This window comes from Aedes albopictus, chromosome 3 (genome assembly GCF_035046485.1).
Source record: "Aedes albopictus strain Foshan chromosome 3, AalbF5, whole genome shotgun sequence".
NCBI lineage: Eukaryota > Metazoa > Arthropoda > Insecta > Diptera > Culicidae > Aedes > Aedes albopictus.
In genome coordinates this window covers 279,143,791-279,169,121 of record NC_085138.1, presented here as the reverse complement: position 1 = coordinate 279,169,121, position 25,331 = coordinate 279,143,791, and the positions used below count along the sequence as shown (strand labels likewise).

At 39.8% G+C, this 25,331-nt stretch overlaps 1 protein-coding gene across 13 annotated transcripts in view; it reads left to right on the top strand.

The window, feature by feature from the left end:
- Positions 1 to 25,331, top strand: part of LOC109420362 (protein Fe65 homolog) — a 408,519-nt gene that overhangs the window by 320,336 nt on the left and 62,852 nt on the right. For all 13 annotated transcript variants that reach the window (XR_009999499.1, XM_062860991.1, XM_062860996.1 and 10 more), the window contains 5 exons: positions 19,812 to 20,037; positions 20,096 to 20,397; positions 20,463 to 20,766; positions 20,828 to 21,017; positions 21,083 to 21,210. Coding sequence is in view for 12 of the 13 variants with exons in the window: in XM_062860991.1 (XP_062716975.1) it covers positions 19,812 to 20,037; positions 20,096 to 20,397; positions 20,463 to 20,766; positions 20,828 to 21,017; positions 21,083 to 21,210 (1,150 nt within the window). In the remaining variant the exon portion in view is untranslated. The remainder of the gene's footprint in view (positions 1 to 19,811; positions 20,038 to 20,095; positions 20,398 to 20,462; positions 20,767 to 20,827; positions 21,018 to 21,082; positions 21,211 to 25,331) is intronic.

Below are 25,331 nucleotides of genomic sequence, written 5' to 3'. Positions count from 1 at the left end.
ATGATTAACGATATGTGGATTTAGTGGAAGAAGGCGATATACGAGGAGGATGCTAAAGCTAGGACAGAGGTCCTCAAGTTACCTTATCCAGCCTCAAATACAGCTCGGACAGCATAAAGTCAGCGAGGCTGCTGTGCCTGCGTCGATTTTTGCATAACGTACGTCATGGAGAGGTTGCTTTTTTTTTCTTCTAAACTAAACCATACACTGCAAAATATTTTTGCTGATATTTAATCTGCAAACTTTGCTGATTTTCTGCGTGCTGAATGCGTTCAGCAATACAAATTACTGAGTATCAGCAATTACACTAGTTTACAGCATTTTTGAACTCGGTAAGCTGATGATCTTTTTTGGTGTAGAATCATGCCCTGAGTTCGAAAACGCGAAGGCAAAAAATTACAGTAGAGCGGAAATTTTTTCGACTTTCCATACAAGGTTGATGATTTGAAATCGATTTTTGTTCTATTTTTATGCAAAGTCGCTCACTTCACACATATCATTCTCCGTAATCAATGCTCCGATCGAGCTGATTTTTTTACTGTAACTCACCCACATATGATATGTCAAATAAACGTCGAAAAAGAATTTTTAGCTTGTTTTTTTCTTATAGAAAAAAATACATTTCTTCAAAAAAATTTGTGAATTTTGCTAAAATTTAAGAAGATCGTCCCTAAAACTCGTCAATATCGTGAATTTCATCAATCTGACGCAAAACCTGTTTTCAGATGATCGAATGATATTGTATTCAGCTTTTAATTTATGGAAAAAGATTCAAAATTGGTTGAACAAAACGCAATATATTTGAATTTTAGTAAATTACATATTTTGAAAAGTTGTAAAACTCGATATTGAGCTAAAACTCAAAAACTGTTCTACTTTAATTTTTTTAAAGATCGGTTTCGAAATCAGCACTAAATTGTGCTTCAAAAATTTTGGTCGTTGACAGAAGTTCACGACTTTCGTTTTATTTTGTAAACTTGTGTTATTATTCAATTTGCTGAATCATCCAGCAATTTTGACAGTTGATCAGCAAAGTGGTGCTGAAATCCAGCAAAAATGTTTCTTTTGCTGTTTTTTTGCGTGCTGGAAGCATTTCAAAAATATTGGTGTGTAGGGGGGAACCTGCTCAACAGACACCCAAACAGGAATCTCTATGGTTGCCAAACCCTTCGCCTGTCCGGATTCACCAAGAAGGCATTGCTTATGAAATGGGCTAGCGCACATCGCACCCTCAAGGTTGGCTGCGTAGCCTGCAGTAATGAGCATCGACGACTCGCTTTGGAGGGTCCATCACGATAGCATGCTGGTGCTTAGCCAGTTTCCTGAGTGGTCCTCACCACTCCCTTTGTCCTCGGAAGGCGGGCAGCGTCAACCCCATGCCTACGTCCAACTGTTTTGCAGGCATCAAGAAGCAAAGCCTACGTGCAACAAAGATCTGACCTGCTGATGGCAAGGGTATGACTACCCTTCAGGCCCTATCAGCTGCACCAGGAGGTTGCTGACAGTAGTGTCTCCACCTGCTCCGGCCTTTACCGGGGATCCCTTTCCAACCGCGGGCTCGGATCCAACCTAGTAGACTGACACCACGACAACAACGCTGCCATGATGTTCTCTTCGCGTCCACTGAATCGCTGTGAGGGTCGATTTCGATGGCAGGGCACCGGCATGACCTACGAAGCCGACTCCGAACCCCTGGACCACCTCTTGTACCGCGTCTGAACCTGCCATTCTCCGAGTCTATGCACCACCTCCTCTGTAGCTCCAAAGCCATCCTGGCAGTCCTGCGTATGCCTCTTGTGCCGCGCATTTCGGAGCACTCTATGTCCTCCCTGATAAGTGATGACGCAAAGCGCGTCGTGTGACACGGTACGGTACGCGCTCGCAACCCTGAGGCGAATCAGCCTGTAAGTACTTTCCAGCTTACCATGGACCATGGTATCTTTCGGTACTTAGCGCCGTGCCCCACGCCGGGCCGCCATATCTTATGCATGGACTTAGCGACACTAGCCAGAAGCTTGCGCTTACTGGCATACACCGTAGAGCTATTGGACATCATCCGGGACAATGGCACTATAGCCGTAGAGGCTGTTTTACAGGCGTAATCAACGTGGCAACCGAAGGGAAGTTTATCGTCGATCATCTCGCCCAAGTGTTTGACGGAGCGCTTCGACGTGATAGTGCAACCGCTTACACTGATCACCGCTTGCTGCCCCAGCCTCCGGTTGTTCACAACCATCACCTCAGTTTTGTGGTGAGCCATCTCCAATTTCCTGGACCTCAAACACGCCTCCACAATCTTGATCGAGTGGGTAGTAGTCAACTCCTCTTCTTTGATCGCCTCACCGTAGACTTCAAGCGTAATGTCATCAGCAATGCCGATGATCTTCACTCCCGCCGGGAACTCTAACTTCAACACCTCGCCGTTCATGACATTCCATAACACCGGACCCAGGATGGAATGTTGCGGGACTCTTGAGGTTATGTGAGAAAGCACTTCCGACCACCTCTGTGTCGTAAACTAGTACTAGATTCTGGAAGATACTTGTACAGGTACCCGGGTTTTCCCAGACGCAGGAGCGCATCGGCAATAGCCGGACAACTGGCGCTATTAATAATCCTACATTATAGAGATGTGCGGAGGCGGCCATTGTGAGGCAATCGAGCAGAGAGAACTGTCAAAGTGCGAGCCAAATGAACATGTTTATCGTTTGTAGGAAGGCATTGTTTGACCGGTATTGCAATCGACAATAAACGTATTACAAATATTTATTTTTATTATTGAGAATTTGATGGCATATGAGCGATTCCAAGCAACAGCATCAAAATTAGGGAAAATTTTTAATTCATGATTTTCTATTGAACTGAAACTTTGCACAGTTTTTCAGTTCCATCTAAATCGCCATTTTTCGATATCAAATTTTTATTTAGAGCCACGACTAACTTTTCAAAAGGGTGTATGTGAAAATGGTTCAAAAATATTCAAAAATATGCACAGCAAAAACGGATTGTTCGATTGTTATGAATTTTTCAGCAAAGTTAGATAGCTAAATGGTGATTTCTAAGAAAATATACACTGTGAAAAAAACTCTATTTTATCATTGAAAAACATCATTTTTGTCACAAAAACTCAAATATCTCAAAACCCTATCTTTTTACCAACTTGAATTTTTTAGGGAAAACGGTCCATTGTATTAGCAATCTACCATAAAAATTTGGTGATGGTAAACTAATAAACAAAAAAGTTATAACATTTCAAAAATTTCAAAATTTTTACATTTAGTAAAAAAAAATTTTCTGTGTAAATTATTTCGGCCGGGAATCGCGATTTGATGCTGATTTTATTGTTCAGCAAAGTTAGATAACTAAATGGCGATTCCTAAGAAAATATACACTGTGAAAAAAATCTTTTTTAACATTAAAAAATATCATTTTTGTCACAAAAACTCAAATATCTCAAAACCCTATCTTTTCACCAACGTAATTTTTTAGAGAAAACGGTCCATTGTATTAGCAATCTACCATGAAAATAAACAAAAAAGTTATGACAATTCAAACATTTCACAATTTTCACATTTAGTAATAATTTTTTTAGTGTAAATTATTTCGGCCGGAAATTGAAGTTTGATGCTGATTTTATTGTTAATGGTCTTGCGTGAGTAAAACAAGTTGTTTTTATTATATATTATATATACATATAATATAATATACTATGTACCGTAATGTTCCGATTTTATCACGCCCTCCGCGCATTAGTCGTTTATTCATTAATTTGCTGTTACATTTGAGGACAAGTGTTTTCCCTCTTCTTCAAGATGAATGTTGAAAGCGTGTTTTGCAACGTTAAAAATATTGAAATGGGTATAGATGTTGAAGAATATTACAGGGCATTTTTGAAAAGGGGCGTAATTAAATTGTTTAAACAGATGTCGCTGATGGCAATTTCTAAGTTGTTGTCGTTTTCGAACTTCCTGCGCCCTGCTTTACCGATGATATACAGATGGCTCGTTTGTCAAATTCTAGACGGCAGGACGTGCAAATGCGTAATTTTGTACACAATGTGGACATTTGGGCATAACCAGTCTCTTTCAGTTTATCTATGGTGCTTTCGGTGAGATTTCGTAACTCTTTTGAACATTTTTTTTCATCAAACGGTCTACAAGAGAGCGTTGAGTTGAAGACCTTTGAGAAAGCGACTGTTCATCTTGTTCGTTAGATTATAATAAACAAAATCACTTATTAATTTTAACTTACTTGTTTGGTGTTGGTGGCTGAAGAAAAAAAATACTATACAATTTTTAATATTCATAGCGGTAGTATTTTTTTTGTTTTTTTCGTGAGCATTGTCAGGTATGTATACAGACAAACAAACGTAACACTGGCGAAATTTTCATTGACCACGCCTTCAACGATCATTTTGAATCTTGGTTGTGGCTTTCATAACAAGAAGAGCGCCCATCGTTTTTCTTTGCGTTTGACGTTTCACACTAGCGCCTTCTGATGACGATATTGCACAACGCAGTGTTTCGTGAAACATTTCCATCAGGTGGTGATAGTGTGAACTGGGCGATGAATTTTCACTAAAATTGTTCTAGGCGTTTCGTCTGTTTGTCTGTGGTATGTACCTCTTATGCATTTGTTGTTGTTGAAGTTACTCGCATTCTTCCGATCATAAAGTCTGTTCTCTAAACACTTAATTTTGATTACCGAGTTCGGTAATTTTTTGACGAGATTAAAACTGCTGAGCACCGAACTCCTTCAGCAAAAATGCATTGTTTACCTTTTCCATACGATTTTGACAGTTGTTTTACTGAGCCTCAGTAAAATCGATTACCGAAACTACCGAGATCGTACTGCTGTTATAATCTCGTCAAAAAAGTACCGAACAGGCAATTCAGAAATAAGTGTGTAAGAGGGATTTTTTTTGCGGATAAACTAGACGTATACGCGTATAAAAAAACTTTTATTATACAGCTTTTGTCTTAAAAATAAATTCAATTCCATTTTTCTTATAATCAACAGCTTTTCAACACTATCAAGGGATTTTTTCACCAGTCACGTACAATAAAAAGTATGACAATCTCAATATTTTTGATCACAACACTGGATCGCGTCTAAGTTTCAAATAGATACTATAGTAATTACGAATAATCAAACTAAAGTATCATGAAAACAACTTGTTTAATTCAGGCGGTAGCCTTTTCAATAAAATCAGCATCAAAATATAATTCTCGAAATAATTTACACAGAAAAAAATTTTTTTTTGTTACTAAATGTAAAAATTGTGAAATGTTTGAAATGTCATAACTTTTTTGTTTATCAGTTTACCATCACCAAAATTTTATGGTAGATAGCTGATATAATGGGCCATTTCCCCTAAAAAATTGAAGTTGGTAAAAAGATAGGGTTTTGAGATATATGAGTTTTTGTGACAAATATCATATTTTTTCAAAGTAGAAAAAGAAATTTTTTACAGTGTATATTTTCTAAGGAATCATCATTTAGTTATCTAACTTTGCTGAAAAATTTATAACAATCGAACAATCCGTTTTTGCTGTACAGCTTTTAGAATATTTTAGAACTATTTTCGCATACACCCTTTTGAAAAGTTAGTCGTGAGTGAATATGAAGGTTTAATATCAAAAAATGGCGATTTATATGAAATTGAAAAACTGTGCAAAGTTTCAGATATTTTTGAAATGGTCGCTCAGGATCGACTGACATGACTCCGTGGAATTCCTCATATGTAAATTTAGTAAGAAGATAATATCTAAATAATTCTGCTTCCAAAAGCGTATGCACATGAAGAAACTTTTGTCGCTGCTCTTCTCGAAAAAAACTTTAATTGCTGCTGCTTGATTCACTTCTGCCGATTTGATTCGTGCTATTCTTTGCAATGCATTTCAGATTTCTTCGATTGCGCGGTTATTTTTTTTTTCAAAATTGGGAAAAAAAAGTTTGAATATAATTAGCAAACGTAAACAAAACAACTTGCACCACAATAAAGTCACGCAAAAAGTTTGAACATCTAGCTTTGTGGCAAGTGTTGGAAGCTGTTGTGAACGAAACAAACAGCGTTGCCGAATCGACATATGTAACTTTCGCTCATCTCTATGTAGAGGATTTCTAGTTCTGATATTATTCGATAGGTTCCGTCTAGTATTAGGAAAATATTTGTATGAAAACCCTAATGAACAAGAAGTATTCCATTTTCAGCATAGTTGTTCAGCAAGCTAAGAGCCATTTGGCAGGATAGTAAACGGTCGAGTACGGTGGTACAAGAGGCAATACTTTAACGCCGTCTTGGACCCCCCCCCCCCAGACAAATTTTGTCGCTCTACAATTTTGCTTCTTTTACTCCGTTTTTACTTTTGAGCATGTCTCCGGGAATTTCTACAGCAACTCTTCCGGGATTTTTTCCACGAATTGCTCCGGGAATTCCACCTAGAATGTATCCACGAATTCCATTGGAAATTCCTCAAGAACTTCCTTCAAGAATTCTTCAGGAATTCTTCTAGGACATCCAGGAATTGCTCCGCAGATTCCTCCGAAAATTTCCCCAGGATTTCATCTAGGACTTCCATCAGGAACTCCTTCGGGAATTCCTTCGGCAATTTCTACGGAAGTTCTTCTGGAAATTTTTCCAGAAATTCCTCCGGACTTTCTTTTCCAGATTTTCTCCGGGAATTTCACTGACATTTCCCCCAAGAATTCGTCCATGGATGCCTCCGGGAATTCCTCCATGAACTCCTCCAGGAATTTCTTCAGGAATTCTTGCGAGATGTTCTATAGGAATTCTTCCAAGAATTTCTCTAGGAATTTCTCCGGGAATTTTCCAGGAGTTTCTCCAGGACTATATCCGGGAATTTTTTTAAGGAAAACTGTCGGTTTTTTTTTTTTCAAGAAATCCTCTGGTAATTCAGGAAGTCTTCCGTGATTTGTTTTTCTCACCAACTCTCGAGAATTTCTCCCGGAATTCCTCTAGGAATTCCTTTACGAATACCTTCGGGAATTTATCCCGTGATTCCTCCGGGAATTTCTCCAGGAACTCCACCGAGAATGTCTCGGGGAATTTCTCCAGGAAATCCTTCAGGAGTTGTTTTGGGAATTTCTTCGGGAAATCTTCCAAAAAATCCTCCAGGATTTTTTTCAGGAATTCCTCCGGGAACTCTTCTGAAATTTCTCCTGGAATTTTTAAAGCAAATCTTCGGGATTTGCTCAGAAAATCCTCTGGGAATACCACCAAGTATTCCTCTGAGAATCCCTCTAGGATTTCCTACAGGAATTCCTCAGGAATTCCTGTAGGAAATCCTCTAGGAATATCTCCAGTAATTCATCCGGAAAATTCTACAGGGAATCCTCCAAAGGAAATTCCTGGAAAAATCTCTGGTGGAATCCCCTGAGGGAATTCCTGGAGCAATTCCCGGGAGAATTCCTGGAGAAATACCCGAAAAAATCCTGGAAATAATCCCGGGCAAAGTCCTGGATAAATTACTGAAGGAATCACCTGAGGAATTGCTGATGGGAATCTTAGAAGAATTCCCGGAGAAATTCCTGGAGGGAATCGTAAAGAAATTCCTAGTGGAATTCCAGGAAAAAGTTTGGAGTCTGGAGAAATTCCACGGCGAATTTCCAGAGATATTCCCGGATAAATTCCGGGTGGAATTCCTGGAGAAAACAAAGGAGGAATTCTTAGAAAAATGCCCAGAGGAATTCCTGGAGAAATTCTCAGAGGGTTTTCTGAAAAAAAAAAGTCACGGAAGACTTCCTGGAGAAATTCCCAATGGATTTTTCTTGAAAAAAAAAATAACAAAAATTTTACTGAAGAAATTCCCGGAAGAATTTCTGGGGGAATTCCCGGAGGAATACCTGGAAGAATTTCTGGAGGATTTCCCGGACAATTTATTGAAGAAATTTTCGAAGCAATTCTTGGCGGATTTCCCGAAGGAATTCCCGGAGACATTCCCGGAGACATTCCCGGAGATATTCCTGGAGGAACTCCTAGAAAAATTCTCGGAGAAACTCAGTCTGGAGAAATTCTTGAAAGAATTCCTGAGGAAAATCACGGAGCCATTCTTGACGTACTTCACGGAGGAAGTATTTCTGGGAAAATTCTCTGGGGAAATCCGTAAGAAATTCCTGGGGAAATTACCGGAGGAATCTCCGCAGAAAATCTGGATGTGGGTCCTAGAGGAAATCCTGGAAAAAATTCCGGAAGAATTCCCGGAGACATTTCCAGAGAAATTCCTAGAGAAATTCCCGGAGAAATTCCTGGAAAAACTCCCGGAAGAGCTCCTGTAGAAATTCCCGGAGACATTCCTGGAAGAAAAAACGGAGCAATATTGCGGGTGACAAAATTTGTCTGCAGGGGGTCAAAGACGGTGTAACGAATAACCTAGCAAATAAATCACGAATCAAAGACACAACTATCAGACAGTTTTTAGCTTGCTGAAGAACTTTGTTGAAGACGGCACCATTCTATCTTATCAGGATTTTGAGATATAGAAGTTTGAAGATTTTTGACCCTGGCGCCACCTAGCGGACGATTCTCGAACCAAAGACGCCATTGCCAGATAGTTCTTAGCCTGCTGAACAACTTTGCTGAAAACGGCATGCTTGTACCTCATTAGGGTATCGAGATAAACGTGTTTGAATTTTTTAGACACAATGCGCCACCTAGTGGATAAAGCCCAAACCAAAGACTTTACTATCAGATAGTTCTGAGCTTGCTGAAGAATTTTGCCGAAGAAAGCATCATTCAATCTTATCAGGTTTCTGAGATATGAGGGTTTGAACATTTTTGACACTTGCGCCGCCTAGCGGCCGAATCGCGAACCAAAGTCGCCGTTGCCAGTTAGTTCTTAACCTGCTGAACAAATTCGCCGAAGACACTATACTTCTATCTCATCGGGATCTTGAGATATATGTTGCGCAAAGTATGTGGCCAATTTTGGTACCCCAAGACAATCCGGAATAACTCCGGAACCATGTGGACCAGGCACCCATGTCCCCGGCATAATAAACTAGAAGAGTTTTTCGGGAAGTTGTGAAAATTTCATCAAAATCCATCGAAAAACAAAAAAGTTATAACCATTTTTGTGCTTTTCCGAAGGTGGAAAATGTACGTTGGCTGGATGATCCTTCATCCAGCCAACGTACATTTTCCACCTTCGGAAAAGCACAAAAATGGTCGTAACTTTTTTGTTTTTCGATGGATTTTGATGAAATTTCCACAACTTCCCGAAAAACTCTTCTAGTTTATTATGCCGGGGACATCGGTGCCTGGTCCACATGGTTCCGGAGTTATTCCGGATTGTCTTGGGGTACCAAAATTGGCCACATACTTTGCGCAACATATATCTCAAGATCCCGATGAGATAGAAGTATAGTGTCTTCGGCGAATTTGTTCAGCAGGTTAAGAACTAACTGGCAACGGCGACTTTGGTTCGCGATTCGGCCGCTAGGCGGCGTCAGTGGCAAAAATGTTCAAACCCTCATATCTCAGAAACCTGATAAGATAGAATGATGCTGTCTTCGGCAAAAATCTTCAGCAAGCTCCGAACTATCTGATAGTGAAGTCTTTGGTTTGGGATTTATCCGCTAGGTGGCGCATTGTGTTTTAAAAAATTCAAACACGTTTATCTCGATAATGAGGTACAAGCATGCCGTTTTCAGCAAAGTTGTTCAGCAGGCTAAGAACTATCTGGCAATGGCGTCTTTGGTTCGAGAATCGTCTGCTAGGTGGCGCCAAACTTCAAACTTCTGTATCTCAGAACCTTGATAAGATAGAATGATGCCGTCTTCAACAAAGTTCTTCAGCAAGCTAAAAACTGTCTGATAGATGAGTCTTTGATTCGTGATTTATTCGCTAGGTTATTCGCCACACCGTCTTTGACACCCTGCAGACAAATTTTGTCACCCCACAATATTGCTCCGTTTTTACTTCCGGGAATGTCTCCGGGAATTTCTACAGGAACTCTTCCGGGAGTTTTTCCAGGAATTTCTCCGGGAATTTCTCTAGAAATTCCTCTGGAAATGTCTCCGGGAATTCCTTCGGAATTTTTTCCAAGATTTCCTCTAGGACCCGCATCAGGAACTCCTGCGGAGATTCCTTCAGGAATTCCTTAGGTAATTTCCCCAGGAATTCTTCTGGGAATTTCTCCAGGAATTCTTTCAAGAATTTCTCCAGGCTGAATTTCTCCAAAAATTTTTTCTAGGAGTTCCTCCAGGAATATCTCCGGGAAAGTCTCCGGGAATTCCCTCGGGAATTTCTTTAGGAAATCCGCCAGGAATTGCTTCGGAAATTTCTTCAAGACATTGTCCGGGAAATCCTCCAGAAATTCTTCCAGGAATTCCTCCGGGAATTCCCCCAGAAATTCCTCCGGAAATTTCTTCAGGAAAATTTCCGGTTTTTTTTTTTCAAAAAAGTCCACTGGAAATTTCTCCGGGAAGTCTTCCGTGACATTTTTTGTTTTTTTTTTCAGAAAACCCTCTGGGAATTTCTCGAGGTATTCCTCCTTTGTTTTCTCCAGGAACTCCGCCACGAATGTCTCTGGAAATTCTCCCTGGAATTTCCTCAGAAATTCCACTAAAAATTTCTTCAGGAAATCCTTCTAATTTTTTTCCTGGAATTCCACTAGAAATTTCTTTACGATTCTCTCCAGGAATTTCTCCGGGAATTATTCTAAGACTCCCACCAGCAGTTCCTCCGGTCATTTCTTCAGTAATTTCCCCAGGACTTTTTCCTGGCTTATCTCCAGGAATTCTTTCGGGTATTTCTCCAAGAATTCTGCCGGGGATCCCTTCTGGAATTCCCTCAGGGGATTCCTCCAGTGATTCTTTCAGGATTTTTTCGGGGAATCCCCCAGGAAGGAGGATTCCCTGAAGAATTTACCAGAGGAATTGCTGGAGAAATCACCGGAGGAATTCCTAGAGACATTTCCTGAGGAATTCCTGGAGGAAATCCTCGAGGGATTCGCAGAGGAATACATGGTGAAATTCCCAGAGGATTTCCTGAGCAAATCCTGTAGGTTTCCTTTAAAAATTCCCGGAGGAATTCCTGAAAGAATTCCTGGAGGATTTTTTGGAAGATTTCCAGAAGAAATTCCCAAAATTACTCCTGGAGGATTTCCTGGAGAAATTCCCGGAGACATTCTCGGAGGAATTCCTTGAGAAATTCCCGGAGGAAGTCCTAGAGGAATAGGACAGATCGGTGAAGTACTAGATTTATAGTAATGAGCTGAATTTTAGTATGGTGAGACAATTCTCCATTTCTGCAGGGAAATGGTGCAAAAAGCGTGGGTATTATGATTCCTAATTTGATGATGTTTGAGCAAAACTTTGGGCAACAGTGTTGTTGTTTTCTCCATTTCTTGCAAAATAAACAACATAGTTATCCAAAGCTTTGCTCAAACAGCATCAAATAAGGCAAGAAATCATAATACCCACGCTTTTTGTACCATTTACTTGCAGAATCAGAGAACTGACCTTCTCTCCATACTAAAATTCTGCTCATTACTACAAATCTAGTACTACACCGAACTTGCCCCATTCCGGGAGAAATTCTCGAGGGTCTTGTGAGAAAAATAAATCACGGAAGCTTCCTGAAGAGATTCCTGGAGAAATTACCAGACGATTTTCTTGAAAAAAAAAACCGACAGTTTTCCTTAGAAAATTCCCGGAGAAATTCCTAGAGAAATTCTTGGAGAAATTCATATATAACATCCCAGAAGGATTCCTGAAGAAATTTCCGGAGCAATTCCTGGAGGCACTCATGGACGAATTCCTGGGAAAATTCCCAGTGAAATTCCCGAAGAAAATCTTGGAAAAAAGTCCGGATGAATTTCTGGAAAAATTCCCAGAAGAATTTCCGCAGAAATTGCCGAAGGAATCCTGAAGGAGTTCCTGATGGGAGTCCTAGAGGAAATCCTGGGGAAAATTTCCGGAGAAATCCCCAGAGGAATTCCTGGAGATTTCCTAGAAGATTTCCCGGAGGAACTTCTGAAGGATTCCCGGCAGATTTCCTGAAAAAATTCCTGAAGGAAGTTCTTGAGGAATTCCCAGTGGAATTCTTGGATCAATTCCCGGTGGAACTCCCGGAGAAATTCCTGGAAAAATTCCCGGAAGAGTTCCTGTTGAAATTCCCGGTGACATACCCGGAAGAAAAAACGAAGCAATATTGTAGGGCGGCAAAATTTGTCTGCAGGGTGTCAAAGACGGTGTTGAAGTATTGCCTCTTGTACCACCGTACTCGGCAGTCTACTATCCTGCCAAATGGCTCTTAGCTTGCTGGACAACTATGCTGAAAATTGAATACTTTTTGGTAATTAGGGTGTTCATACAAATATTTTCTTAATACTAGACGGAACCTACACGCTCAGAAAACCGTTCTGATAAACGTGAACAAACAAACGCAAATATGTGAACAAGCAAATATACACCGTGAACTGGAACTAGTTCCAGCTGTCACTATGGGCGTTCTAGAAACCGTGACATCTAGTTCACGGTGTACATTTCTTATTGTTGTTATCGTTGCTATGCATAGTTCCCGTTTGTTCCCGTTGCCGTGACTGGGCGTGCACGTATATCGGAACGGATTTTTTTGCGTGTATCGAATAATATCAGAACCAAGGACACCAGATACGTCTTACTTCCTTTTAACTTTCGGAAAAGTTTGGACGTTTTCCGATTTTTGAGATAAAGAGTTTTTAGCTTGCTGAAGAACTTTGTTGAAGACGGCATCATTCTATCTTATCAGGATTCTGAGATATAGAAGTTTGAAGATTTTTGACCCTGGCGCCATCTAGCGGACGATTCTCGAACCAAAGACGCCATTGCCAGATAGTTCTTAGCCTGCTGAACAACTTTGCTGAAAACGGCATGCTTGTACCTCATTATCGAGATAAACGTGTTTGAATTTTTCAGACACAATGCGCCACCTAGCGGATAAATCCCAAACCAAAGACTTCACTATCAGATAGTTCGGAGCTTGCTGAAGATTTTTGCCGAAGACAGCATCATTCTATCTTATCAGGTTTCTGAGATATGAGGGTTTGAACATTTTTGCCACTGGCGCCGCCTAGCGGCCGAATCGCGAACTAAAGTCGCCGTTGCCAGTTAGTTCTTAACCTGCTGAACAAATTCGCCGAAGACACTATACTTCTATCTCATCGGGATCTTGAGATATATGTTGCGCAAAGTATGTGGCCAATTTTGGTACCCCAAGACAATCCGGAATAACTCCGGAACCATGTGGACCAGGCACCCATGTCCCCGGCATAATAAACTAGAAGAGTTTTTTTTTTGGGAAGTTGTGAAAATTTCATCAAAATCCATCGAAAAACAAAAAAGTTATGACCATTTTTGTGCTTTTCCGAAGGTGGAAAATGTACGTTGGCGCGTCCCATACATCCAGAGTCACTACTGCACAGCATAGCGAATCCCCCTTGTCTTTCGCTCGAGTACTTTCCTGGCGGTTTTGTAACCAACATGATAGCGTCTTTGGTCGATCTCCCTTTCCGGAAGCCGTACTGACTACTCGAGAGACTATTTACTCCCTTGGTGTGCCTCAACATTCTATTGATGATGATCTTTTCGAGCTCCGGAGCTTCGTCCGGACCTGGGGCCTTATTTACGCTAAGGGGCTTTGCTATCCCCGGAAGTTCCACATCAGTGACGCTCTCCTCATCGCCAGCCCCAGTCCCGAGCTGTCCTATAAAAGGAGGCCAATGACTACGCTCATGTCGCGGAAAAAGCCACTCGATGATCCCTTCCTAAATACTTTTCTGGAGATTGCTTTGTAGGAGCCATTACACCTCTTGTCTTGGCCATCACGGTCCTGTAGGCATAAAACCACGGATTCGCATTGGCACTCTGACAGAGACCCTCAAAACAGGCCTTTTTGTTTGCCCTTATCTCGGTCTTCAGCGCGGCTTTTGCAGCGGCGAACATCGCCCGCCGTTCGTTTCCCTCATCTTCCGCAGATCGTGCTCGCTGCATCCGTCACCTAGCCCGTAGGCAAGTGCAGTGCAGGTCCGCAATCGCTTGAGTCCACCAGTAAGACGGTGGTCTTCCATTTCTAGGGTGGACTCACCTAGGTTTGGTCCCATTGCATGTACGCGAGAGCATCGCTACCAGCTCTTCGCCGTCTAAACCAAGTTGGTTTCGCTCACGGTGGAGTGCCTTCCTTAATAACTCTTCATCGACGTATGATGTCTTTCACCTGCGAGGGCTTGACCTTGACCTAACCACTTCTTCATCTACCTGTTGCCTATTGTTGTTGTAGTCGATACTGTAGCGAACCGCCAGGTGATTGCTGTGAGTGTAGCTATCGTTTATCTTCCAGCTCGAACTACTTGTTTGACCAGGACTACAAAAAGTAACATCAATAATCGATTCCGCCCCGTTCCGACTAAAGGTACTCTTGGTATCGATATTAACCAGGTCGACGTCTAGTATGGCCACTGGACACGGCCAGTGTCTCTAGAGGTTGCTTGACACCAGTCGTGTGGAGGGGTTCGGTGTAAGCTTACATCTCGTACGCCTCGTCCTCGTACTGCAACGCTGCTTCGAGCTTCTGCGTGTATGCTGAGACAACATCTGGTTGCTTCAGTTATTATAGATCGTACCGAGACTACCGTCGGTACCGTACATTGTTGATTACGGAAAGTTTTGGGCGCAATTCGAGCATCACCAGGTAGTGGTTAGAGTCGATGCTTGCGATGTTTAAAAATTGATCCTCTTGTCGTAGCTCTGGTAGATTACTTCTAAACGTTCACACCATAGATGCTGAAGAGACGAACCAGCCAAGGGCTGAAAGTCTCTCTAATAAAGACAAATCAATCAATAGATGCTGTCCAACAAACCTGTTGGAGCGGTACGCTTCCGACGTTCTTTTAAGTATATCGGTGAGTATGTGGGCGCTCCCGATGAAGTTAAGAGATCTACGGTTCCATGCATAGAGCTTCCCATCACAAGTCCCTTTTCGTCGATGTGGTTAATGCCATTGGTAACGGTTTGTATTCTTCTCTTGTTGGCTTCTCGCTACTTGTTGCTTTACGATTGGCTCGCAGGGCCTGACACTAACCTACTAACTCATGGAACTGACTTTATCTTCCCGAAAGCTATCGGTTCTGTAGTAGGGTTTTGTTCAAATACAGTAACGCAGTGATTCCCAAACTGTGCGCCGCGGCGCCCTGGTGCGCCGCGAACCTTTCCCAGGTGCGCCGCAGGATTTTTGCTTTTGTGACGAAACAAAAAAACAAACTCTTGATTTGTATTGCGGAACACTTTTAATTTTTTTTTATTAGTAAAACTAGTGTCGCTCACATTTTTTTAAATCTTTCCTGATTCTTCGATTGTTTCATAGGATTTCTGGTATCCTATTTAAACATATCAATTTAAACCACATTTTAAAATTTCAAGTTTTTGAAATTGTTTTTGGAATTCTTAAGCATAAGCTTAGCTTTTGATTTTACTATATCTTGTCCAAAGTTTTAATTTCATGAACATTATTTACGTTCTTTTCAGAATAATTACAAGGTCTTCGGAACAGCTTAGCGGCATGCAGGTTTTCCGATCTGGTAGTGTGAAGAGCTAGCTTTGACCTTTTTGAACCGGACTGTTTCATCAGTATTGCCGCAACCTCGCTGAACTCGTTATGCTCGGTTTCATAAATGGGGTTATATATGGCCAATCCAGGACCAAAGGGTTAAGTTGAAATTTATGAAAATTAGTTCAAGCAAAGCCCACCTGGCAGGTCTTTACAATCTCTTCATGTGTCCCAGTTTGCCGAAATTTTCCAAAATAATAAAAGTGTTGCTTTGCAATTTCCGCAAAAAGTTGAAGCTTTGGTCAAGCTCTGTGTAGTCAATTTCATTCAATAAGAATTCTTTTATTATTGCAAACGCTTTAGAATTTTTGACTGAATGTTGGAAATTCAGCAGCTTGTTTTACCTGTACATCTGAGTTTCTTCTTTTTTTAAACTTCTATGATGAAATTAACATGATTTTTGGAATCTTACAAATATTTAAACTATCTTTGAGAAATTAATTTAAAAAATAGTTTTCCAAATATTGAATTCTGAAAACATGATATTAGAGAAGTGTTTCACGATTTTGTCTTGCACACCGTAAAGTGAAAGTTGCCCAAAATTTAAAAAAAAAATTGGTAAAAACTTTGGTGCGCCGCGACATTTTTGGAAATGTCAAAGGGCGCCGCGATAGCAAAAAGTTTGGGAACCGCTGCAGTAACGAATAGCTGGGCTCAAGTGTTTTGTGTTATTGGCGCCCATCATTTACCTGTGCTGCTACCCGCACTGTAGTGCTCCTCGAATTTCTTAATGACAATCCGTCTCATTCTGAACACTGAAGCATCAAGATTACGAGCTGAACTGCAACGTAAAGACCGTTGACGAACTTATCGTAACGTGGAAGCAAAAGGTGATTACGACAAAGAATCAGCAAACATAAAGCGTGCAGGTGTCTTCAGTTAGCCTCAGTGAAGAGAATTGTCAGACAAAAGAGGTGTTTTGTGCCTCTTGCCTTGCAACAAAGAAGGTGCGACGATTAGTCTTTATCCCTACTGGTGACAGATAATGACATGATCTCCAAATTTTTTGTTGCAGACAAAACGGAAGCTGAATTTGTTGCGTACTTTTCAACTCGTGAATACTCATTTATTACTAACCCAATTAATAACTGTGGAAGTACTTAATGAACACTAAGTTAAAGGGAGACAGGCCAAGTTCCAGTGAGAACGGATATCCATACAGAAGGGATTCGAACCCGCCGGCGATCCAAAGGTATATTAACAAGGCTAATTGGAGATGCCAGGAGACTTCAGAGGGTCTAAGCAGATTTCAGGGGGTTTGGAGGCATTTCCAGGAAACTCAGAGGATTGTCATGGGGTTTTGCAGACATTACAAGAACGTTTGGGGTTTCGGTGGGTTGTATGTGCGTTACAGGGGGTCCAAGGAGGTTTAATGGGATTTTTGGTGGCATTTTGGAGGAAATTTCAAAGGATTTTCGGGACATTCTTGAGGTGTTACAGGGGTATTTTCGGGGGTTTCAGATGGTCTCAGGTGCGATACATGAGATCCGAGAGGTTTTCGGTGGCCATTTAGGATGCTTCAGAGGATCTTCAGGGGGTTCCGGAGGCGTGTGAGTGAGGGCGGGGGTGTGGTTGGGTAGGTGGGTTCGTAGCGTCTCAGGGAAGTTACAGGAGGTTAAGAAGCCTACAGTTTTTGAAAATACATTTTGGATCACTGGATCACTGCTTTCATGTGAGCTTCAGGGAACTCCCCTTGATGTTTTATAAATATTTTAAGTGGTTTCAGAATAGGCACAAGACGTTCCTACCATTTTACGCTTGTAGATCTGATGACCTATACTCAAGGAAGATCTTGTAGATTCTCAAACAAACATTAAACTCTCCCTTTGACAGCACATAGTTGCATGAAGCTACGCAAGCATGAATTTCATTTCAACAAACAAGTTTGTAGATCCGCTATGCTCCCTGCTCCCTCCTCATTACTCACCCCTGAACGCACCCTATCAAAGCCCCTTCCCAGTCAACCAGTGATCGTATAAGATGTTGCAAAAGATGCTAAAGTGGAGGCGATATGCGTACATTTTACATGCGCCTAAATGGAGGCGATGGCATGCATATGGCCTCCATTTTATCATCTTAAGCAACATCTTATACGATTCCAGGTTGTCTGGGTTACCTCTATCTTCTTTTTTCCCGTAAACCAACCTAATCCCCTTGCTTTTCCCTAATCTTAAGTACTCCAACTGATATGGAGACAATCCTTTTTCAATTAGGTATCGCTAAATACCTACAGGGGATGGCCAAAATGTTTGGGATAGGCAACTTTTTTTCTCTCACAAAAAAGTTCAACATGCTGTAACTTTTCATAGAGTGCATCAAATATTCTCAAATTTTGACTGTTTGTCAACCTATTATATGTGCATCATTGGTACAAATTTGAGCTCGATTGGTAAACTTTTCGCGAAGTTATAACCGTTCTGGTAAAACACTATTTTTTAGACTACTAATTTTTGAGCTGTCATATCTCGGAGACCAGTGAACCGAGTTGAATGAAGTTTTGAACTTTTATCCACAATATATTAATGCGTGAAAATCATTTAAAACATGGGTACTTTTCCAACGTTGAAAAAAGTTGACACTTTTTGGATCTTTTTCGAAAAAAATGCATTTTTTTACATCAATGTCATAAAATTTTGTTTTTGATATCCAAAGATTTTCTACTTCTTTTCATAAGATATCTATAAAAATATATATTAGAGCCTATTTGGATTAAAAGAAGAACACATTGAGTAATTTTTGTGCAGTATAGTAAATTTGTCTCATTTTCCTCTAAATGGGTGAAAATGTCAAACCATCATAACTTTTCTCAACGTTAAAAAATATCTATGTTCTGATAAATTTTTAAGCATCACTATATTGTTGATAATCGCTCAAAATTTCATTCAATTCGGTTCTCTGGTCTCCGAGATATAACAGCTCAAAAATTGATAGTCTTCAAAATAGTGTTTTACCAGATCAGTTATAACTTCGCGAAAGATTAACCAATCGAGCTTAAAATTGTACCACTGATGCACATATAATAAGTTAATAAACAGTCAAAATTTGAAAACATTCGATACACTCTATGAAACGTTACGCCATGATGAACTTTTTTGTGAGAGAAAAAAGTTGCCTATCCCAAACATTTTGGCCACCCCCTGTAGGAGTTCATAAATAGATTTTACCTAAATGCACTCAACCTAGGACACAACCTAAATTGAGATTCCGGTGTATAAGCACAAGATATTCACAACAAGTAGGGAATCGCACTACTTGGGCGGTGGCTTCTATATTCGTCTGTTTTCCACTATAACTCAGTCAAATTTGAACCAATTGACACAATTTTTGGAATGCGATGAGATGGGTATAGTATCTACCCGTGTACAACATTTCAAGTCAATTGGTTCATAATTGACTGAGTTATAGTGGAAAACAGACGAATATAGAAGCCACCGCCCAAGTGGCGAGATACCCAAGCAAAATCTGTTTATCAAAGACCAAACAAAACAGAAATTTCCCAGTACGAACGATTAAGCAGCTTTCAGTAAGCCCGCATCTGTGTTGAGATTTTATTATCTTGTTGTTGTCTGGTGTTGTTATCTTCGCCTTTCTACACGGTCGATTGGATGTTGCTTTTCTATACCGAGAACAAAAAGCAACTTCTGTTGCTTGGGAACGCAGCGTTCACACATGCCGGCAGGTGGAAAACAATGTTCCACGTGCCTTGCTGATTTGATAGGTTGGAAAAGATATAACTCATGAGTGAATGAAGAAAACTCAATAAACTGAATACCCTCAATGTTGTCAAAAGCTACATCTCATGGAAAATTACCATCAACATTTTTTGTTTGAATTCAGAACTGAGAACCCTCGTGCCTCGTGGTCCAATTTTCTTTTTGGACAGAAAATCGATATCAATTATGGAGGCTGTTACAACACTGGATTTCAAACTTGGGTTTGCTATAGGATTAAACGTGAATTCATCAGTAATAAATTAGTATTTTTCGCTCTTTTGCATGACATTACTTGTTTTTTTTTGTATAATCTGATTACTTTTGTTGTAAAGCTTCCAATCTTACCGCTTTCATGTCATTATTCGTGTTATAGAATGCACTTAGATTTTCATGGAATATTCAGTCGAAGTTTTTGACATTCTTCTGTTACACTTTTAAATCTGTTATACAACCTACTAACAGCAAAGTTTCCTTTATTCTTTATTTTCCAGAGAACGGCTTGCTAAGCTACGAAAATCCCAACTACCATATGGATCCACTTCGAATGGAGCGTAACTCGCATCTGTACGAGGAGATTATCTCCGAACTGCAGCAGCAGGGCACTCTTCGACCTGCCGGAAGCGTAAACCTGGTTCGGGATCCGAGTCTTCTGGGTAGCAATCGAAAAGGATACATGGACATTGCATCAATGGCGGTGGAAGGGAAGGAGATGGACAAGTAACTTGATAAGATGTGATTAGAATTTGAAAAGTATTTTTATAAAATTCTATTACAGCTCACTGAAGGACAAACAGAAGTTGCTAGATGGATCACCCAACGAATCGGAAATGCAGAAGGACGAAGTCTCGGAAAAGAGCGAAAAGACTCAAGAAGAGGAGATCAAACACATAGCTGGAACACTGAATGCTGATGATTTATATGCCGTGCCGAACAAGAAGAAGCAGCAACAAGTGGGAGAGGTAGTCCCTGATGACGAGGAGGAAGATGAAGAGGAAAAAGGCAAACAGGAAGATATTGAAGCAATCGAGGACAAGGACAAAACCAACGATCTACCACCGGGATGGGAAAAACATGAAGGTATTAGACGTCTCCCTTTATCATGTTCCATCGCTCTACAGTTTTTCTAATCCCTTTGACCACAGACAATGGCGGTCCCTACTATTGGCACATCAAATCGGGAACAATACAACGCGAGCCACCAGTCTGGCCGAAAGAACCACCGAAAGAGCTTAAGACACCGATCGCGCCGACGCCTCGCTACATCCAGAACTCGATGTTCTCGCAAACGTTGGCCAGCCTGTACGGAACACCGAAGCCGGAGACCGGTTCCAGTTCTTCGAGCAGTGGCCGACTGCACGAAAGCATCTCGTCCGTTACCCGCAGCAGTACCAGCTCAGCGCTGGATCAGGAAGACGAGCGGCGGCGGAGGGAGGATATAGCGCTAAAGTATGTGCTGGAAGAGGCTGTCAGTGTGAGAAAATTTAATGAAATTTTTCCGCCGTTTCAGACGACGAAGTTTCCCACTGAAATCGGACACCGATCGACCAATTCGGTTTGCTGTACGCTCGCTAGGTTGGGTGGAGATTGCGGAAGAGGATCTTACGCCAGAGCGATCCTCGAAGGCGGTCAACAAGTGTATCGTAGATCTTTCGCTAGGAAGAAACGAAATGCTTGACGTTGTGGGTAGATGGGGTGATGTAAGTTCGTCGACTCTTTGGTAGATGTATTTGAATATTACTAACGATTATGTTACGATTTTTAGGGCAAAGACTTGTTCATGGATTTAGACGAAGGTGCTTTAAAATTAATTGATCCAGAAACGCTGACAATACTAAATTCGCAGCCGATCCACACGATACGAGTGTGGGGCGTCGGTCGGGATAATGGAAGGTGAGTTTGAGATTCCACGTGTATCCATAGTTTAGAGGATGTTAATTTTATCTGACCAGCCAACAATCTTATCGATAAGTTATATAGTAATAACCATATGGATGTGAATAGTTCCCCATTCGTTTCAAAAAAGAACACGATCGGTGGATCGCTTGATAATGTTGTTGATTACAAATATTTCTTGATAGAAATATTAATAACTGGTTGATCAATGTCCGGCAGTCCTTGACAGTGGAGTCTGCCACATACTATTTCTGGCTAAACTTGAGATACGCGAAGAGCGTCTGTACGAAAATCTATTCAATAAAAGTTTCCATAACCTCGAAAAGTTTAGCATAAATTTTCATGACATTACAAACACAATTATTGAAAGACTATGTTTTTTTAACCGCTTAACCCTATTTACTGCTCTATTGTCCACTTAGACACTACGTGAGCGATAAATGTATTCTATTCTAATTCTACTGTCTCGACTTGGTTGCCTATTTGCTGCTTTGACTATCTACTCTGTCTATGGTCTAGGAGGATGAGCACAATGATGTTGATTAGTGGCTCTTGTTCCTTCAGTGCCAGCCACTGAAGAGTGGAAGAGCAGCTGATGAAAAATTGCAAGTGCTGGGGCTGGGATCGAACCCATGACCTTCCACTTATGAAGTGAATGTGTGACCACTGCGCTTCAGGACCCGGCATTAAAACTATGTTTTGAACTTAAGATTTCATGTAAACAACAGAGCACATGTGAACGATGGACAAATTGTAACAAAAAATATTGGTGCTCCGATATAAATAGACTTATCACTTCTACTCCACCAGGCTTGTACTTTTGTGGTCGAAGCTACAAAGTACATCAAAACGAGCTCAGTTATCTGTGTATTTAAATATCTGAACGCTTTTTGCTCGTTATGGTGGATTGCAGATGATGTCACCGAATGAGTTCTCAACACTGCGAAATGCGGAGTTTCCAGAATCAACTTCATGCAGTTGTGACTATCATACATACATGTGCTTCCATACATGTAAGAATATTGCTTCGCAGTGATATTAGGTTTTGTTTCTATCCCACTGGATATAAGAAAATCGCCTAAGCGACAAAGGAGGGGCTTTTCGTATTTCCAGTAAAATGCGGAGGGCGCCTTCTTTACGGAACTTGGGTAGTGGGAGGGATTACCCTCAATACCTCACCCTATGATTCAAGATTTACGCTCTCATATTTGTTTGTGAAAATAATTTGAATTCCTATTGTTAGTCTTACTTATGTCCCGTGAAATTGATTTTTTTTTCTTACGCTCTGTCAATTAAAGAATAATCTTAAAGATCTGCTTCTCCAATTTGTAAGAATAATCATCTTTTCCTTGTTATGGAATTTTTATTCTACCATCCTAGTCATGCGATTTTCCTAATCATTCAACCCTTTTAAAAACTTTCAAGAGAATGTTACATTTTTGTGCCTCCATACGTACTGGAAATTTCTCTTTCCAAAAATAAGAAACCGTTTACGATTTATTTGTAGTATTTTTTTCATTCTTTGTGTCCTCACGGTACCCGTGCAAAAACTGTGACAATAAGACTTCTTCCAGGCATTCCTTGAAGAATCCCTCCAAATTGAATAAATATTTCGGGGAGCATTTCAAAAGCTCGTCCCGGAATTTCTTTTGAAATTTATTCAAGCATCACCCTACCAATTTCTCTTGAACTTCATTTAAGGGTTCTTTAAAACATCTATCGGTGGTATCTTTAATTTAGAAATTTTCTTCAGGGAGTTCCTTAGGTTCTTACAGGTCGTTCAGATTCCTATTTATCACTCATTATTCCACCAAAATGTCCCGAAAGATTATTTTGGATAATCTTGCATGAATGCCTTCCAAAATTGAAATATTTTTCTAGAAAATTATTAAAGGATTAATTTTAAAACCATGCATCTTAAATGTTTCTTAGAAATTCATCCAAACGTCTTCCCAAATATTTCTTCAAAAATTCTTCAAGCGGTTCATTCAAAAAATCTTCCTGGGAACTGTTTAGAAATTCTGTTAGGAATGCCATCGGAGATTTCCCTGATTTCAATTGATTCCTTTAGAATATTGTTAGGTTTCTTCTCAAATATTTTTTACAGATTGCTCCCTGCGAGTTTTTTTTTATAAAAAAAACTTTCCTAGATTGCTTCCGATAATGCTCCATGGATTCCTTTAAAACAAATTCCACAGATTTGTTTTGTGAAGTTTTTTAAAGCATGCTCCATAAATTTCTCCTCAAGTTTCTCTAGTAAAGCTCCTATGGGTTTCCTTAAAAATTGCTCCATATTTTTTTAGGAATACATAGGAGGGTACTTTCAGGAAATAATCGGTAGATTCCTCCAGAAATGCTTTTAGAAATTCTTTAAGAAAATCAAAGGTACATCCAGAAAGAAATCCAAAGATTTCTTTAGAAAATCTTCCACACACTTCCACAGAAATTATAACAAATATCCTTCAGAAATTCTTCCAGGATCTTTTAAAAACTTACCTGGGGAATCCCAGTGGGGATTCCTTCAAAAACCCCTAAAGAGATTCCTCCACAAAATTAATCCATGGAATTTCCTTATGGATTTCTCTGGAGTATATTCACATAATCATCCAAAGATACATTCCAAAGTATTTCCTAGGATTTCAACAGGGAACATTAAATTCCTGCTGGTATTCTTTCTGAAATTTCTTTGATGAAATATTTTTATCTCCACAGACTTAATTAAAATTTTAAAGATTTCTTCAGGAATTCCAGAAACGGATTTTTTCAAAAGTTTTTACATGGAGTTATTCAGAAACTCATTGAAATTTTATTTGCAAATTCTACAGGAGTTTCTGTGGACATTATTCATAGAGTTTCTCCAAAAAAATTCTTCCAGTGATTCCTGAAAAAAATCTTACGAAGATTTTTTTAAACATTGGTTCTGTGATTTTTTAAGCAGTTTTTCTTGGGATGTTTTTGGAGATCCCGGCCGAATTGTTTCAGATATTTTGAAGGCATTTCCTAGAAATCCCCGGATGATTGTTTCAAGAAATCCCTTATGGTGATACCTTTGGGAACTCCTAAAAGAAATTCTTGAAAATTTTGTTTGTTTATTTTCCAGTAGAGTTAAGGAAAACCTTTTTTGTTTGCTACCTACGATTCTATCGAGTTATACAAAAAAATATTTAAGGAATTTCCGGTGTTATCTTTGGAGCAACTTCTGGATAAACGTTTAGGATAATACATTCAATGTTTAGAAAATAATATTACAATACTTTTGGAAGAACTCTGCAAGTAATTCCTAGGAGAAACTGCTGGAGGGATTATTGAAAAAAGTCTGCAGAAGAATTTTAGAAGGAATCTCTTAAAAAATGTCTTGCAAAAATCGCAGATAAAGGTTCTGGTGGAATTCTTGAAGTAATACCTCAATTAATTTCCAAGGTATCCCTGGAGGATTTCCTGAGGAGATCTTAGGAAAACTCCTAGAAATACCTCTCGAGGAGTTCTCATAAAATTTCTCATACAGTTTCTGAAGAGATTTCTATATAAAAACTCCTAAACTACTATCTGGAAAAAGTTTTGAAGAAAATCCTACAAAAACAAAAAAAATCTTTGAAGAATCAAACTTTATTTCTTCAGGAATGGTTGAGAAAATCTTTTAACAAAGTCTAAAGAAGTCTCTAAAGGAAAGTCTAAATGAATCCAAAACAATGCCTGTAGGAATATGTGAAGGAATCGGAAATGGAAAGAATCAGAAATACCCCGGAAAGAACTTCCAATAGAATCTCTGGAGAATTTTCAGTAGGTACTTCCAAATATATATCCGAAAAAATCCCATTATAAATGGAGTTATACCTAAAGAATCTTCTGAAGAAAAGCAATAATTTATATAAGAATGTTTCTAGAAAGTATTTGAATTTCTAAAGGAAAATCCTGGAGGAATTTCTGAAAGAATGTTTTCGTGACAAATATTTTGCTTTAATTGCATCTTTTGAAAAAAAAAAATCGTTTGGAGAAATTCATGAAGAAACTCCTGAAAAAATCGTCTAAAGAATTCTTTGAGAAACTTGAAGTTATAAGCATCGGATCTCAATTTATTTTGCAATATATGATCAGTGTTGCGAGCCGCTACAAGAGTT